Here is a 19,345-nt window from a genome sequence, read left to right on the forward strand (position 1 = left end):
AAAAAAAAAAAAAAGTTTCTTATTTTCTGTGAGTAAATTTTGAAAATAAATAAATTTTTCTCCTTTACTGATGTGCGCTGATGAGGCAGCACTGACAGTAGTATAAATAACAATATAAAAAGGCAAGTGGGGAACATAAGAACCCTAAACTTCAGAAGGGCAGACTTTCCAAAATTGTACTCATTGATGGAAAGGGTAAACTAAAATTCTTTAAATATATCAACAGCAAAAAAACTAGGGCAGAGCATATTGCACACATAATTAGCGATGATGGGAGGATGGTTACAGAGGACACTGAAAAAGCAACCGTGCTGAATTCTTTTTTCTCGTCAGTCTTTACGCAGGAAAAGGAAGGGTACACTGACCATGACTGTATGGTTAGTAGTAATACACAGGACATGCCACTATGGCTAACAGAGGGGGAAATCAGGGAAAGACTGGATAAACTTAACACAAACAAATCACCAGGCCCGGATGGCGTACATCCGAGAGTGCTCAAGGAACTCAGGATGGTTATATCTAGACCACTGTTCCTGATCTTTGCTGACAGTATTAGGACAGGAGATGTACCAGGGGATTGGAGGAAGGCTAACGTGATTCCGATATTCAAAAAGGGCCAGAGACATATCCCGGGAAATTATAGGCCTGTCAGTCTGACATCAATAATATGTAAACTTTTGGAGGGGATGATAAGGGACTATATCGTAGAGTATGCTAAAGACAACAACATCATCAGTAGTAACCAGCACGGGTTTACAAATGGGCGATCTTGTCAAACCAATCTCTTAGCATTCTACGAGGAAGTGAGCTGTGAGCTAGATAGGGGGAGACCAGTGGATGTGGTGTACTTGGATTTCGCTAAGGCGTTTGATACAGTTCCCCACAAGCGCTTAATTTATAAAATAAGGTCTGCAGGTATCGACAGCAGGGTTTGCTCTTGGATACGGAATTGGCTAAAAGGCCGTTTCCAAAGGGTAGTAATAAACAGCGCATACTCAGACTGGTCTGAGGTAGTAAGCGGGGTGCTCCAGGGCTCAGTCCTGGGACCAACCTTGTTCAATTTATTCATAAACAGCATTGAGGAAGGGATCAGTAGTTCGTTATCAGTTTTTGCAGATGACACAAAATTGGCCAGGGCAATAACTGCACAGCATGAAGCAGATATCCTACAGAATGACCTGGACAAAATTACGGAGTGGGCAACGACATGGCAAATGAGGTTTAATGTGGAGAAGTGTAAGGTTTTGCACTTGGGGACCAAAAACATAAAAACACAATACACGTTAGGAGGGGAACCCTTGGGGGAATCAAAAATGGAGAAAGATCTGGGAGTCTTAGTTGATGATAGATTAGGCAACAGCATGCAATGCCAAGCGGCAGCTTCCAAAGCCAACAGAATATTAGCATGCATAAAGAAAGGGATGTATTACAGAGATAAGACTATAATCCTTCCACTTTATAAAACTCTGGTCCGACCGCATCTGGAGTATTCTGTCCAGTTCTGGTCGCCAGTCCTCAGGAGGGATGTGTTGGAGCTGGAGAAAGTCCAGAGAAGGGCAACTAAACTGATTAGGGGGTTGGAGGACCTTACCTATGAAGAGCGGCTGCAATCGCTCGATTTATTTTCCCTGGAGAAAAGACGTCTGAGAGGGGACATGATAGCAATTTATAAATATCTTAATGGGGATCTCAGCTTAGAAGAAAAGCTGTTCATTCGAAGGAATTGCATGAGGACTCGAGGACATACAATGCGATTAGAGGAGAAGCGTTTTAACCTCAGGCAACGTGGGGGGTTCTTTACTTTTAGGGCTACAAGATTGTGGAATTGTCTACCACAAGAGGTGGTTTCTGCGGGTAGTATGGTGACTTTCAAAAGACTCTTAGACTTACATCTCAAGGATCAGGAGATTGAGGGCTATGTTAGATGATTACAGTCACACACACCTACACAGGTTGAACTGGATGGACTATTGTCTTTATTCAACCTCACCTACTATGTAACTATGTAACTATGATAGGCTGCACTGATGAGGTACTAATATGCCGCACTGATGAGCACTGAGAGGTGGCACTGCTGGAGACTGAGAGGCGGCACTGATGGGGACTGACGGGTGGCACTGATGAACACTGTTGGGCGGCACTAATGAGCACTGATGGGCAGCACCATCAGTGCCCACACTCAGTGCCCATAGTGCTGCTAGTCAGTGCCCATCAGTGCCTAGATGAGCAGGCACTGATGGGCACTGACTGGCAGCACTATAGGCACTGATTGTGGGCACTGATGGGGGGGGAACTGATGGTGGGCAGTTATGGCATTTATTTCCTCTTGTGTAATCAGGGCACTGGTGATCAGTGCCCTGATTACATTTCTCTGTGTCGCTGAGCAGCTCACCTCTTCCTCACACGCAGTCTCTGTGTGAGGAAGGAGAGCTGGCAATGAGAGATGATCTCATACGTTTACATTTGAGATCATCTCTCATTGGAAGTTCCGATCACGTGGTAAATGGCCGCTGTGATTGGCCATTCACCACGATCTGTGATTGGCTGTGTCCAAGGGACACGGCCGACACAGATTTTCCCCAATGCGCGCTCGTGGGGAGCCTGTTACTGGGAGGCCGTTTAAAGACGGCCTCCCGGAAATTAGAGCCCGCACTGTAGCCGTCTTTCGGCTATAGCGCGGGCGGGAGGAGATTAATGAATGTTGTGTTTATCTTGATCCGAATACAGATTGTCTTTTTTTATATGATTATGAGTGTATCCTTGAACACCACAAAAAGTTCAAAATGACCCAAATTACTCTGCATGATTAATTACACATGACTCTAATCCTATGAAGTCCTAGATTTTATACAAAGCGTACAAGTGCAAGAATTGATGCTGGTTTGAAACCAAAAGAGTAGTCACACCAAATATTGACTTGATTTCGATTTTTCTGTTCCTTCACATTGTATTTTGTAAGTTGATAAAAATAAACAATTAGGATATATATTTTTGAAAGCATTCCTACTTTATAGCATTTCTTCATACTTGCATAAAACCTTTGCACAGTACTGTATATACAATTTTATGATGTAGAAGGAGGATATCCTCCCTGTTTGTTATAAAAGGTTTCTTCTAAGACACAGCTAACTCCTGTACACGCAATGCTTTATGTTCACTGACAACTACTGATTTGAAGATGTACTTAAAAAACAGCTGCCTTACCTAAGGCTCCATTCACACCTGGGCGTTTTTGAGCGTTTTTCAGCTCCAAAAGCGCTCAAAAAAACGTTCCGAAACGCCCAACAAGTAAAACCCCATTCATTTAAATGGCCCCTGTTCACATCTGAGCATTTTAACGCCTGAAGCAAAACGCCTGTAGCTGAAAAAAGTACATAAGCTTCTTTTTGGGCTGATTACCATCGTTTTTGATAGATGTCAATGCCTTCCTCCAAAAACGCCTGAAAAAAAAAAAAAAAAAAAAAAACGCCTGAAAATCACGGTAAAAAAAATCGCGCGAAAACGCTACGCTCAAGTGTGAATGCAGCCTAATGGCCTATTTCTCACGCATGTTTAAAATGTTTGTTTGTTAACAGAAAGTCATTTTCTCAGGTCTTTATATATAACATGCAAGTATTTTGGTTGATCTATACTTTTCTAGCCCCTAATTGGGAGCGAGGTTCACACTATACCGAGTCAGAAATTCAACCCCCAATCAGTCTGGGGCCCCCTCCTTGGGTTCCCCAGAGGTTTTATCTGTTTGGTTATTTACACTCGGCTCTGGTCATTTTTCCTTTTCCTCAAAAGTTTACCCTGCAGGAATTTCAGAATGAACGTAGTCCTTTTAATATAAATCATGGGGATTAAAATTTTGTCACATAACGTTCAAGGGTTCAATTCCCCCAATAAAAGAAATAAGGCCTTCAAACATTATAAAAGGTTAGGAGCGGACATAATTTTATTACAGGAGACGCACTTTGCAACTGACAGACACCCTAAATTCTTCGATAAATCTTTCAAACAGTTTAAATGTTCATCTTTCCATAATAAAACTAGAGGGGTTGCCATCTTTATACGTAATAGTATAATATTTGATATATCATCCACGTACTGTGACCCAGAGAGCAGATTCTTGATTATCAAGGGGAGTATTGCAGGCAAAGCTATTACCATAGCTTCTGTATATGCACCTAATGATATGCATACCACATTTTTTAGACAATTTTTTGAAGTTCTTGACAGGTTTGAATCCCCACACATGGTGGTTGGTGGGGACTTCAATCTAGCTGCCCATCCTTCATTGAACACAAGTAACATTACGGCCTCATCCAAGGCTTTCCCTAAAAGCCTGAAACGTGCCTTAAGTGATAAACGATTGATAGACACCTGCAATGTTCCCTCTAATTTTTTACTGTGCTGAGCAAATAAAAAAATTTCTGAGCGCAAACCTTTAGACTGAGCAATTTCATCAAAAATCGTATATTGTCACAAAAAGTGCATGTTGCCATTAACTAATGGCATTGGCGGGCTATATAGTTTGATAGAATATTAGTAAATCGTATTAACTGATCAACCAATTTTACAGTATAGTACAGTATACTGTAAAATTGGTTGATCAGTTAATACGATTTACTAATATTCTATCAAACTATAGCCCATTAGTTAACGGCAGCATGTACTTTTTGTGACAATATACGATTTTTGATGAAATTGCTCAGTCTAAAGGTAATAATAATAAATGTTCAATAGGCTATTTTTATCCAAACACATTTTATTAAGGCAGATTGGATAAAAAAGATACAAACACAACATAAGGACTTCCTCGAACCTAACCGATCTGCATATTGTAACAGCTCAAAGTATTGAAGACAGTATTGAAGACAGAGGGACAGCATGACAGCCAGCAAACTAGAATTTTAAAAGGTCAATTATGACAGCCCCCAAAACATACGAAAGGCCTAACTTTTACCTTCCAGTGTTTGCTCACCAGTCAGCACAAACAGGCAGATCCAGGTTTGCCTTTGCATAGCTAGATTTGAGAGGGGGCTGCAGAATATTGGATTAATCTCTAGTACAAAACAAAAAAGCCACAACTGACCACACAAATAAGCAATACCAATAACACCCCAAGGCTTGGTGAAGCTCCTATCTGACAAATGTGGTTTGTGGAAACTAAGGATACTGCTGTAACTTCTGTTTTTGGCACATTATTCGTGACTTGCTTATTACTTTATGTAGACCTCCTGACATTAAGGTAACATTGTATTTTTATTTTTATATGACTAATTTACATTTGTGAGCCATGACAGGAGTATATGCTCCTTCACAGCCTCCCTATTACAGAGGTCCACCCTGGGTTAGCTCCAGTGTAAGATAGTGTTGGAGCTTGCCTGGGATAATGAATTACGGTAACTGCCTCTTTACATAATAATCATGTTTGGACCTCTCAGACCTGAGCATTGTCATATCAGGTTGGTCACATGTCCCCCTATACACAGAAGCCTCATACCATTATAGAAATAGAATGTGGGCTCAGAGTGGGGAGGTGCAGAGAGAGTGTAGATGGGTTAGCATAACTTGCGGGATGGTGGACCATCATCAGGTTGCAGAGATGCCAATTGCCAGCGTTCCCCCCCCGCGTGCACTTACCTCATGACACAGACGGTCACTCTTCAGTCCTCGGCTTCCCGCGTCTCCGTCCTCCCGAGTCCCGGCGCCTCCTCCTCGGCCAATGGCATGAAGTTGGCCTTTCGACCAATCAGGAAGCGGGAGGACCCGCTCCCTGATTGGCCAGGAGGAGGATCCGTGTGACAATAGCGAATTTTCATTCGCTATTGTCACACAATGGGAGTGCTCTCAGGGCGCACGCTCTGCCCCCTGGCCGCCACGTCTTTAGCTGCGAGTCTAAATAGGTGCTTGCGCAGGACCGTCATGTACACTGCGCGTCCGCGCATGCGCGCACCTTAAAGGGAACATTGGACACCTGGCGTGCCCACAATGTTGGAGCAAAGGGTTACACCTTTTATTCTCATCCCCATAATAGCTCGGCCAGGCTCGATTATATTTTTTGTACCCCGGTTTGGCTGGCTAATTCCTCAGCTGCAGGTATACATGTCTACCCTTGGTCCGACCACCAGATTGTGCTGTTCGAATAGGGGGGAGTGGGTCTGGGTGGCACGACATTTAACTGGAGACTGAATGACTCCTTACTGAATGATCCGGCGTTGGTTGCCTAGATCTCCTCTTCACTGACTGATTATTTCCAGATTAATGAGGATGGGATTTCACCCACTCCTGTGGTGTGGACGGCTCATAAGGCAGTCATCAGGGGAAATTTGATTGCCCTGGCCTCAGCCAGGAACAAATCTAGATTGTCAGACATTAAATCCCTCACGAAAGAATTAGATCAATTATATTATAAACACAATCTCTCCCCCTCCTCCACACTTATGGATCAGATCCATATTAAAAGGAAAGCTTTGGATGACATCCTTTCTAGTGATACTGAAAAGGCCCTTAGGTGGTCCAAAGCCAAATTTACACTCCACAGCAACTCCACATCTACTATGTTTGCAAAGAAATTAACTCAAACAACAAGACCCACTCATGTATACAAGCTCAGAAGGCCAGACGGGAGGATGGTTTCACACCCCAAGGAAGTCTTGGAAATCTTCACAAACTTTTACCAAAACCTCCTCTCTGTGCCCTCTACGCTACCTGTAAATGACTTTCACCCCTGGATAGATAACCTATCTGTCCCGTCTTTGTCAAGTACACAAAAGGATACTTTAGAGGCACCTTGTACAGTAGACGAGGTCCTAGATATGATTAAAGCTCTCAAAATCTCCACTGCCCCCGGCCCAGATGGCTTTTCCTCTTCCTATTATAAAACCTTTGCCACAATTCTTGCCCCCAAACTTGCTAAATTATTCAACCACGTCCTTCAGGGAGGAAACTTTCCAGCAGAAATGCTCCTGGCTAACATGTCCCTCATCCCGAAACCGGATAAAGATCATTCCTTCCCTCAAAATTATAGGCCCATCTCGGTCATGAATAATGACCTTAAACTATTCGGCAGACTGCTAGCTAACCGACTATCCAATGTAATTCATAAATTGATCCACCCTGACCAGACCGGGTTTATTCCAGGTAGACAGCTTTCAGACAACATTAGGCTAGTCGCTAATATTATTAAATGATGCCAATCTCAGCAAATCCCCTACATGCCTTGTGAGTCTTGATATTCACAAGGCTTTTGATAGCGTCAGCTGGCCTTATCTAGAACACCTTCTTCCTAAGTATGGACTAGGAGAAGGGTTCATTCATGGATTTAAAGCTCTATATCAGTCCCCACAAACAAGAGTTCGCCTTCCCGGATGTAACTCTGAATTTTTTCCCTTACATAGAGGTACGAGACACGGTTGCCCACTTTCCCCCCTCCTGTTCGCTCTAGCAATCGAACCCTTGGCTACAGCCATTAGAAAGAATGGCCTTATTACGGGGCATTACAAGGGGGGGGAACGAATACAAATTAAGTATGTATGCCGATGATGTCTTATTTTTATCCAAACCTCACATTTCACTCCCTCACTTGCTGATCGAACTGGAGAGATTTCGATCCATGTCGGGCTTAGGGGTAAACCTCTCCAAATGCTCTATTATGCCGATTAATCTGCCTAATTGGATGCAAACCTCCATCAGAGAGAGTTTCTCTTTCACCTGGTGTTTGAGATCTTTTCGCTACTTAGGGGTCCACATTACTCCTCATTATGAATCAGTATTTATATCCAACTTCCCTCCAGTATTTAAAAAATTAAGTTTGTTATTGAAGACGTGGTCTTCGTACCACATCTCGTTTCTGGGCAGAGTTACAGCCATTAAGATGATTATCTTACCTAAGGTCTTGTTCTTCTTTAGGGCCCTCCCTGTTAATGTCCCTAAATCTCATATCAGTTCTTTTCAGCGGGAGATTTCTAAATTCATTTGGAACGGTAAGAGATCCAGATATAACGGTCATATACTTTATGCCCCCCAATCCCAGGGTGGCCTGGGCATTCCAGATTTATGGTCCTATTATCTCTCAGCCAAACTCATTCAAATGGCTCAAAGGAATGCAGACCCGAGAGTATTCCCTGGCTTTCGTTCGAACAGGCGACAGTTTTTCCGAACTTTCTCTCGGCGGGTCTCTGGAATGGTGCACAGCCGTCTAGTTATAAAGCAATTGCGAACAAATCCTTTTCTCTGAAGTTCATTGACAGGCGCAGCTCCATATTCTTCTTGACCATTGGGTTATGCTGCCCCCTACAGGAAACTTCCGTTTTGCTGCAAGCATTGTTTAGAAGAAAAAAAACATCCCAATCAGAAATAGAGGGGCGGGTGCTGTGTCTGTCAATGAACTTCAGAGAAAAGAATTTTACGGTAAGTCAACAATCCAGTTTTCTCTATCATTCATTGACCGATGCAGCTCCATATTCTTCCTGACCATTGGGACGTCCCAAAGCAGTATTTGCATGAGGGGTGGTAAAAACAACGCAGAGAAAGAACACAATTCCCCAAAAGCTAAAATTAGCCAACAAGTGAACTATGGAGCTCACCTAGAAAACATACACCCTCAAAGAGAAATTTTTCTCTTAAACAGCAGCCTGCAAAACCTTGCGGCCAAAAGAAGCAAATGCGGATGCCAACACATCTCCTTTGTATAATTTTGAGAACATGTGCACAGACGACCAACTTGCCGCCTTGCAAACTTGCATTACTGACGCCTGATGGTGAAAAGCCCAAAAGGCACTCCGCGCCCTAGTAGAAACCACCTTCACAGGGAAAGGTGGAACCTTACCCTTCAGTAAATAAGCCTGTACCACCGTTTGCCTGATCCATCTGGATATGGTCGCGGCAGACGCAGCAAATCCCTTTCGAGGTCCTTCCGTGAGGACAAAGTCTGATTTCCTGAAAGATTCAGTAGCCGCCAGGTAAACCCTAACTGCCCAAACCACATCCAAAGAACGCAAGGCAATTTCCTTGGGACGCTTGGGCTTAGGACAGAGTGAAGGCAGCACAATGTTTTTATTCAAATGGAAATCAGAAACCACCTTAGGAAGAAACAACTGATTAGGTCGAAGTACCACCTTACCTCTGTGGACCACCAGATAAGAACAGCAGGATAGCGCTGCCAATTCAGATACCTCTGCTTGTAATAGCCACTAAAAAGGCTATCTTCTGTGACAGTGTAAGCAGAGGAATCTCCATAATGTTCTCAAAGGGAGATTTTTGAAGGACAGACAGTACCAAGTTAAGATCCAACAGAGGTAACTGGGATTGTATCGGAGGAGCCATATGGCGAACCCCTTGAATAAAAGTGCGAATCAATGCATGCATGCGTAGCTAAAGGGCGTTGGAAAAACAACAGCCAAAGCCGACACTTGGCCTTTAATTGTACCCAAGGCCATCCACTGTTCAACCCCTCTTTGGAGAAAGGTCAAAATCCTAGCCAGCAATAAAAGGAGAGGATGCACCTTCAGCGAGTCACACCATGAGATGTATGATTTCCACGTACGATGATAGCTCTTCCTGGAGGTATATTTTCTAGCCTTCAACAGTGTAGGAATCACTGAGTCAGAAACACCCCCGCCCTTCAATACCTGGCTATCAACAGCCACGCCGTTAAAGCCAGCGACTGTAAAGCAGGATGGAAGATCGGCCCTTGAGGCAGCAGATCTTCCCTGAGAATAAGTCTCCAAGGAGCATCGGCGACCAACCTTACCAGATCTGTGTACCAAGACCGGCGAGGCCAGTCTGGGGCCACTGGAATTATCGGAATCCCTTCCACCTCTATTCTGTGCAGAAGCCTCGGCAGGAGTTTCAGTGGAGGGAACGCATAGATCAGCTGATACTGAACCCAAGGAGTCACCAGCGGCCAGAAGATCCCGAGACCTGGCTACAAAGCTCTGTACCTTCTTGTTGAGCCGAGAGGCTAAAAGGTCGACGTTGGGTGTCCCCCACTCAACACACAGCAGGTAAAACACCTCCAGGTGCAGGAACCATTCCCCCGATCCAACACCTGACGACTCAGGTAATCCTCCTGCTAGTTCTCCACTTTTGGAATATGTAGGCTGGAAAGGGCTGGAACAAAATTTTCTGCCCATTTAAGAATCTCTGCCACCTACCGGGCCGCCACGACACTCTTGGTGCCCCATTGAAGATTGACGTAAGCCACAGCTGTGGCATTGTCCGATTGAATCCGAACTGGACAACACTGCAGATAATTTGTCCAGTGAGTTCCAGAATATTGATCGGTAGTCTGGACTCCTGCATGAATGGTAAAAATATATGTGTAGCGCTTAACCCATGCATGTATCCGTGATAATATTAAGGAAGTGAATATGCGACAAGTGATATCCAACACATCAAAAAATATATTAGTCCATAAATTCATAGATGACAGTCCCAATAAAGCAGTGCACAAATAAAATATTAAATTCCAACATCTGAATGTGATTCGTATTGTTGAAAAAAATGTTTCTATATGTAGCAGATCCAAAACTGTAGGTGCTGCTCCGTAGAATGATATTGCAAGAGGGCACACAAGCGATAATGAGAAAAAAGGAGGCCGCTTCCCAGATATATTTGGTCATCCAAATTAATGGATAGACCTCAGTACGCTTGAAGAGAGTATTGGCAGGATCCACCCAGTCCACCTCTCACCGGTGTTAAGCAGGGAGGCACTCAGTAGCGTGTGATCAAAAAAATTCCGAGATCATATGTAATACAGGATATATGGAAAAGACATAGCGTGATATCGGATAATACGGAAAATTGGGAAAAAAAGAAGAAAGAGTGGGAGGTTGCACTCACACATGAGACCCCATTAATCCTATGTATCACATATGAATTACAAGTAGAAAAAGGCACCACAGATTCTAGCAATACGCACACCCGTTAGTAATCACCAACACTGAACGTCCAAATGCACCGCTTACCAGATGTATCTGGTCACCCAATCAAGGGATAGACCACACCAGGTGTGATGGTTTGTATTAAGTATGCTGAGATATTCAGAGGGGCTCAATTCCCAAAAGATAAAAGGAAGGGGTATGGACATAGCGTGATAACATTTTAGACATAAAAGCATTTATTATACCAATTGCACTTCCATAACAAGCTTCAGAATAGACCTGAATCCCAAACGAGTGTGTACAAAAACGACAGCGTCCTCTTAGGTTGTAGTAGGCCGACTCTGGGGGCGTGGTTCCGTCACGTCTGACTCCACCCAACGCGTCTCGTCATAGGCTTGACATCGTCAGGGATGTGGCTGTCAGACGTGACTCCACACCCATTTGTATCCCCCACACAGACAGGGAGGCGGTACAAGTGCCCGCCAGTTATGTTGACAGACAAGGAAGGGCGGAAATGCCCAGCAGCAGAGGTTCTAGCAGACTCTAGACAGAAAAGAAAGAAGGGTGGAAGTAGCGAATTCTCCATGTTTGATTCTACTACGCTGCGGCAGATCAAACCTTATAATTATGGAAACAAAAATTACTGCGCTAACTGAAAAGTGAAAAAGCAGCTGACACCAATCACTAGACAATAAAGTGATAAACGGTACAAAAAGAAAAAACAAATGTGCAGCGCTAATAATACTAGAGTCCAATAAAAATGAAAAAGTCCACTGGGAAAATTTCATGTAAGTGGTGATGATGAAAAAGATTCAAACGAAAATGAAATAAACCAGTTGTGCAGCAAATCCCAACACCAGTGAAGATAAAAGTGAATTGCGCTCACCAGATGGATGGGACCCCGATACCATATAGCATGGGGGTCAAACCTTATAATTAACAGTTCCTGCAAATCCGTGGATAGAAAAAAAAAAAAACGTTCTCACGGGTTGAAGCAGGTATATATTTAGGGAATCGGAAGATTGGTTTGTAATAAATGTCTAATAAAAGACAATAATATTTGATTCGTCATATAGCCGATTATTGCTCCCTTTGGAGGCCACAGTAATGTATTACCTCACAGGAATTTTTGGCCCTTACTCTTCAATGAGTCCACAAATCAATGCCCCATAATTAAGAACAGGACAAAAATTAAAAATTAAAAAACGCAGATGTATATGTATCCAAAATAGAAAGCACATATCTAAACTTAATAAAAATATGAGACAGCCAGACTCATTTTTAAAAAAAGCATAATGTCTGCATAAAACGTATATAAAAAGAAAAAAAATTTTAATGAAAAAAAGATTAAAATAAAAAATAGGAAATGACTGATCCTGCATCATTAACATTTGATGTGTTGGATATCACTTGTCGCATATTCACTTATTATCATGGATACATGCATGGGTTAAGCGCTACACCCATATTTTTACAATTTTTGCAGGATTCTCTATAGGTCCATGTGCAGCTTCCCTTTTTCTTTCACAGATAAACCTTTGTAATACTCATTTTTTACACTGTGGTTACACTAATTTTTTGTTTTTTTAATACCTTTAGCGCAGAAATCTGCCCACTTTTTTATGGACTCCTGCATGGTCCAGGACTCCTGGACACAGCTTCTCAAGCACTCCTCCCCAGCCGGAGAGGCTGGCATCTGTGGTTAACACGGTCCAATACAATGGGAGGAAGGACTTGCCCTGGCATAGAGCCAAAGAACAAAGCCACCACAGAAGAGCAGACTTTGTGCTGACCCGACCGAATCATAGTGTCCAAGGATTTTGGATCTTTGTTCCACTTGACAAGAATTTCCCTTTTGAAGATGATACCAGAGCAGATTTTCTGAAATTGATGGTCCAAACCAAACTTTTGCAGAGTCCGTACAGTGATTGTCAAGTCGCCCAACAGGACTGAATGCGAGTCTGCTCTTAAGAGGAGATCGTCCAGGTACCCCAGTATCGCAATCCTCCATTGTTGCAGTAACGTCAATACTGGAGCCAACACTTTGGTGAAGACCCTGGGAGCGAAGGCGAGACCAAAGGGTAACGCCACAAATTGATAATGCTCCTCTCCTACAGCGAGGTGAAGAAAATGCTGGTGTCCAGCGTAAATAGGGATGTGCAGATATGCGTTCTTGATATCGATGGTGTTGGGACGCCACTACCGTGCGAATGGACTCCATTTAAAACTTCTGTACCTGCACAAAGCGGTTCAGAGCCTTGAGGTCCAGAATTGGATGCACTTTGCCTTCTTTCCTGGAACAGTGAACAGGTTTGAATAGAACCCCTGAAAGCATTCCCGAGAGGGAACCGGCATGATCACCCCTTGCGACAGCAGATCTTGTACCGTCTCTCGTAGATCCCTTAACCAATCTGGAGATAGGTGTAGACTGGACGGGAAGAATCTGTCCAACAGTTGAGACCTGAATTCGATCTTGTAACCCAATCGGATCAGTTCATGGACGCATTTGTCCTGAATCAAGTTTTGCAGGCTGCGGTTGCAGAGGCTCCCGCCTCTTGAGGGAGTATTTTTTTTCCTGGTGGTGAGCTCCAGTTGTTCCTGGTTGAGTTTATGTTTTACCTGGTTGGCTATGTTTAGCCTTGTTGGAAATGACATGTATTGCTGTGTTTTTCCCACCTCACATGTTGATACTGCTTTGGGACATCCCAAGGGTCTGTCTAGAAGACATGAAGCTGTGTTCCTCAGTGAACGAAAGAGAAGACGGGATTATTTGTCTTACTGTAAAATCCTTTTCTCTGAGGTTCACTGACGGACAAAGCACCCGCCCCTCTGTTGTGTTGAGTTATGTATTCTTCTGACACTGCTTATTACAAACTGAAGCCCTATAGCAGGAAGTGATGGTATACTCCCTGGGACTGCCTTAGGGGAGTGGCCAAAATTGTTTCCGCCTAGTCCTACACCTGAAGAGAAGATACATATTCGCCAGCACACCATGGATCTTGCAAAAGCAGTCCAAAAGCTTTATTGCAAAGAGGATCACATAAAAAAAACAGTGCAACGTTTTGGAGCCACGCAGGACCCCTTCGTCAGGCATGTGTGCTGGCGAATTTGTATCTACTTGTAACAGATCCAGTGTCCAGCTGGTGATTGCTTCAGCACCCAGTATATATATATATGTGCCTAGATACCAGGAAGGTGTGCGATGGGAATGTGAACTTTACTACTCCTGAAGAGAGCAGCATAAGCTCAAGGGTCTAAGAAGACATGGAGCTGTGTCCTTCAGTGAACGAAAGGGAAAAATACAATTAGTGATAAATGATAAATATCCAAATAGTGTAAAATCCATCTATGCAAAGATCACTTAAAGTGCAAAAAATAGTGTGTGTCCACCACCGTCTCCAATCGGCATTAAATCTTCTAATGTGTAGCCACACATCACCCTCTAGTGAATTGCATACCTCACTAGAAATGTAGACTGCCATCTACACAGAAAAACCAGCCTGATTCAACATAAACAGCTGGTTTCTTCCTTGTCATCCCAATCGCAGCCAGAAGGAACCGTCTTCCTCACTTCCAGAATGGGGAATATCAGAACGGTAAATACAGTAACAGTAAAGCTCACTAACAGAACAAGCAGAATAAAGTCATAGTGTAGCAGTTTCCTAAAAATTGGTAACAAAAAAAAAAAATCAGAGAAAGTTGCTGCTCGTCACTGGAGACAGCCGCGTGGTGTCAGCATTAAGACTCCACCTAGGTGTTTCGTCTGATAGGACATCCTCTGGGTGTTCTTATTTCTGTACCTATGTGCGTTTTAATAAAATAAAACAAAACAGTTCAGAACGATACAGATTTGTGGCATGCGTAAGCATTCAGATTTTTTTCTCCATGAAAAAAAAAAACGTACCTATGGGGGATGTAGCAGATTTGGGTCTGCCTAGGTCTGACCACTTCAGTCTGGTACGCTGACACAAATGCAAACTTTCTACTTGGCTTGATGGACTTGCGCTTAATTTATAAAATAAGGTCTGCAGGCATCGACCGCAAGGTTTGCTGTTGGATACGGAACTGGCTAAAAGGGCGTTTCCAAAGGGTGGTAATAAATAGCACATACTCAGGCTGGTCTGGGGTGGTAAGTCTCAAGGCTCAGTCCTGGGACCAAGCTTGTTAAATTTATTCATAAACAGCATTGAGGTCGGGATCAGTAGTTCTATATCAGTTTTTGCAGATGACACAAAATTGGGCAGGGCAATAACTGCACAGCATGAAGCAGATATCCTACAGAATGACCTGAACAAAATAACAAAGTGGGCAACGACATGGCAAATGAGGATTAATGTGGAGAAGTGTAAGGTCTTGCACTTGGGGACTAAAAACATAAAAGCACAATACACTTTAGGGGGGGGAACCTTTGGGGGAATCAAAAATGGAGAAAGATCTGAGAGTCTTAGTAAAGGATAGACTAGGCAATAGCACGCAATGTCAAGCGGAAGCCGGCAGAATATTAGCATGCATAAAGAAAGGGATGTATTCCAGAGATAAAACTATAATCCTACCACTTTATAAAACTCTGGTCCAACCGCATCTGGAGTATTCTGTCCAGTTCTGGTCGCCAGGCCTCAGGAGGAATGTGTTGGAGCTGGAGAGAGTCCAGAGAAGGGCAACTAAACTAATTAGGGGATTGGAGGACCTTAATTACGAAGAGCGTCTGCAATCGCTTGATTTATTCTCCCTGGAGAAGAGACGCCTGAGAGGGGACATGATAGCAATTTATAAATACCTCAATGGTGATCTCAGCATAGAAAAAAGCTATTCAGTCGAAAGGATTGCATGAGGACTCAAGGGCATACAATGCGATTAGAGGAGAAGTGTTTTAACCTCAGGCAACGCAGGGGGTTCTTAACTGTTCGGGCTACAGGACTGTGGAATTCTCTACCACAAGGTGGTTTCTCGTACATCTCAAGGATCAGAACATTTAGAGGTATGAGAGACGATTACGGCCATACACACCTACACAGGTTGAACTGGATAGACTATTGTCTTTATTCAACCTCAACTACAATGTAACTATGAAAGGACCCAGAGGTGGGCAGATATAGGCTAACGAGTCGGTTTACATTTGTTCACCCCTAGGAATGTATTGCTGTCCATTCTTATCCATGCAATCACAGGTCAAAAGTGGGCAGACAGATCGCACAAATAAAAAAAGGGCCCTTTGTGTACTTTCAAAATTTGACACAAAAAAAGTATAAAGAAAGAAGTGCAGCTCTTGCATGAATCAAGTCTTCTGGGAAAACACTTTTCTTTGGGAGCAAATTTAAAGCGCGCTTGTTATTATCAAGACAATGTTAAGACTTACCCTTCATTACATGTATAGGTCACTGTAGATCCAAATAAAAAGTCTGTAGCTTCCATGTTTCCATTTTCCACTTCTCCAGGATTTCCACATGATCTACCTGCCAGTAAAATATATAAATTCAAAAACTACTGTATATATAAAAAAAAAAAAAGTGAATATTGACAAGCCATTTAAAAAAAAACTGCAAATCACATGAGTACTTTGTGCCTTTTTTGCCATTACTTTTACAAAGCAATAAAGCAGAAGAAAAGAAAATATACTTACGTTGGCAGAATACTTCAGGAGTAGACCATGTACCATCCTCTAAGCAGGTTATTGAATTCTTACTGCCAGGAACCCGTACAAAGCCTGGCCTACATACATAGGACACAATTTCATTAGGAAGAAAGGTATTCTTATCAGGAATTGGTGTAGGCTCTGCATTCGGGATTCGATCCGGGAGACCACATTCTCCTAAACAAAAGACAAACAGACAGATGAAATAGGAGACACTCACTACTTGTTCAACTATAAGCCTGCATTCACACATGAGCAGCGTGTAATCAGTGCGTATTCCTGGTGATTTAGAAGTGTTTTTTTTCCAGGTGTTGAAACAGGTGTTTCACAGACTTTGCATGTTTAGTTATTGTTCCCTGGGGTGAACAAAGGGAGGCACAGACAGCAGACATGACATCAGATGCTGTGGGGAACCCAGAAGTGCAATTCTATATATTTCTATATCTTAAAGTTTTTTTTTTTTTATACTTCACAATGGCAACTTTCTCTTTGTATTTCTTATGCTAAGTGGAGGGCTGGACAGCAGAGGAGATTTACTAGACAGGGAAGAAATATCAAAGGGGTGCCAAAGGCCTTGTATCCCCATTACCAACAGCCTTTATAAGACCTAAATAGGTAATTTAAAGCGGTAGTATACCGATTTTTGTGACATTTACCTACAGGTAAGCCTACAATAAGGCTTACCTCTAGGTACAATTAATATCTCCTAAACCTGCAAGGTTTAGGAGATTTTTGCCCTGCATGCAGCTGCTGACGTCTGCGGCGCATGTGCTCTGACGGTCCGGAGGACCTTCAGAGCTGCTTGCCGGATCTTGCCGGAAAGTGACTCCCGCGCTCATGCGCGGGAGTGACATCATCGCGGCTCCGGCCACTCACAGCGCCGCAGCCGCCGAACCCGGAAGAGACGCAGAGGGAGCATGTCCACTCCTACAGCGGTGTCCGGGGGTCCGTGTCGGGGCTTCGTTTTAAGGTAAGTATTTCACAATGAGCTAGTATGCAATGCATACTAGCTCATTATGCCTTTGTCTTGCAGGTTTTTTTTTTTCCAGTATACAACTGCTTTAAATCAAGGGAATCGCCCTGTATTTGTAGATGTGGTGCATGGAGTTGAAAGACTGAGTAACTGGAAAAGCCTGGCATGTGGTAGATACATTCACTGAACAACGGTTTATGAATGGCCATATATAGTTTATTTATACACCGAGTGTTGGTGCATGGGGATATGTGTTTATCACTGAACTTGTATGCACGGATTAAAATTCTGTTTGAGGTTGTAGATTTTTTGTTTTGTAGATTTTTTTTTAGTTGTGTAATATATACTACCTTTAGCACTGATATATCGGTTTTAAATTACTATTTAATCTTGGATAGAGATTTATCTAGCAGCTATAACCACTTGACCACAGTTCAGTTTTGGGAAACAGTTCTCAAAAAGGATATCAGGGAACTGGAGATAGTGCATAGAAGGGCAAGGGAAACCAAACTGATAAGGGCAACCAAACTGATAAGAGACATGGAGGAGCTTGGCTATAAGGAAAGATTAGAGGAACTGAATGTATTCTCTCTTGAGAAAAAGGAGATTGGGGGGGGGGGTTGATATGATCAACATATATAAATACATAAGCGGTCTATATAGTAAACTTGATGTTGAGTTATTCAATTTAAGGTAATCACAGAGGACAAGGGGGCACTCTTTACATCTAGAGGAAATGAGATTTCGTCTCCAAATACAGAAAGGTTTCTTCACAGTAAGAGCTGTGAAAATGTGGAATAGACTCCGTCCAGAGGTGGTTCTGGCCAGCTCACTAGATTTGCTTTAGAAAAAGCCTGGATTCTTTCCTAGGTGCAAATAATATAACTTGTAATGGGTACTATTTTTTGTTTTTCATACTCTTTATTGCATATCAAAAACATACATAATAATACATTTACAGTGTTCTAAGTTGATCATTCTATTCATCTACTCTATCTCTCACTAATCCCTTCCATTCTACACCATTTACTCCAAATTTTCTGATATTTCTGTAGGTTTCCCTTAATTTCATACATAACTTTTTCATATGCTATGATATGATTAACTGCATTCATCCATTCTCTAATAGTTACAACTTTCATCCATCTCTTAGCAATTTCCTTTCGAGCCTGAAAAGTTTTGCAAAAAGATCTTTACATACCCTGCCCATTCTTCATCATTAAACATCCTGGCAAACAAACTTCAGGGGTACCTGTGTTAATAAGTTCAGATAGTTTTTTCATTACTTGACTCCGATATCCCATTACCTCTCTACATGACCAAGTGGCAAATGATCAAGTGCCAGAAATCCACTTGAGGACATCGCAAACATTTTGATGTTGGCCTTCTACCCATTTTATATAGTTGTAGCACCCTCCTAGGTACCCAGGCACTTTAATGCAGGCACCCTTTTCTGAACTAATAGGTAGTCAGTGACAGGGTTCGGATCGCCTTTGAGGAGCAGTATCGAACGACGTGTCAAGAGTGACAAGATTTCAGCTAGGAAAGTAGGATGAGAAGGCTGCCCCCGCGGGGAGGGTCTTCTCATCAGAATTGAGCTAGACTTATGACTGTCTTGGAGACATACTATATATACACACACACATACATACACACATATATATATATACATATACATACATACATACATACACACACACACAAAAGTGCTTAATCATTTCTTTCCTTTGCAGGATGCCTAATGTTTCTACAGTTAGTTAGGATGTGTGGTTAACCACTGGAGCACAGTTTTGCTTGGTGGGGGGTGCATTGCTCCAAATGCACCCCACAGATTGTAACATATTATACAAACAGAGTGCCTATATTTTT

General features: G+C 42.7%; 1 protein-coding gene across 1 annotated transcript in view; it reads right to left on the minus strand.

Annotated features, from left to right (window-relative positions):
- Nucleotides 1–19,345, minus strand: part of LOC309548052 (C4b-binding protein-like) — a gene marked incomplete at its 3' end in the record, with an annotated part of 202,650 nt that overhangs the window by 111,355 nt on the left and 71,950 nt on the right. The window contains exons 2-3 of the mRNA XM_082248021.1: nucleotides 16,492–16,680; nucleotides 16,228–16,324 (exon numbers count right to left, since the gene is read on the minus strand). Coding sequence (XP_082104147.1) covers nucleotides 16,228–16,324; nucleotides 16,492–16,680 — 286 coding nt within the window. The remainder of the gene's footprint in view (nucleotides 1–16,227; nucleotides 16,325–16,491; nucleotides 16,681–19,345) is intronic.

This window comes from Pelophylax lessonae (genome assembly GCF_965119305.1).
Source record: "Pelophylax lessonae genome assembly, chromosome: 2".
Lineage (NCBI taxonomy): Eukaryota > Metazoa > Chordata > Amphibia > Anura > Ranidae > Pelophylax > Pelophylax lessonae.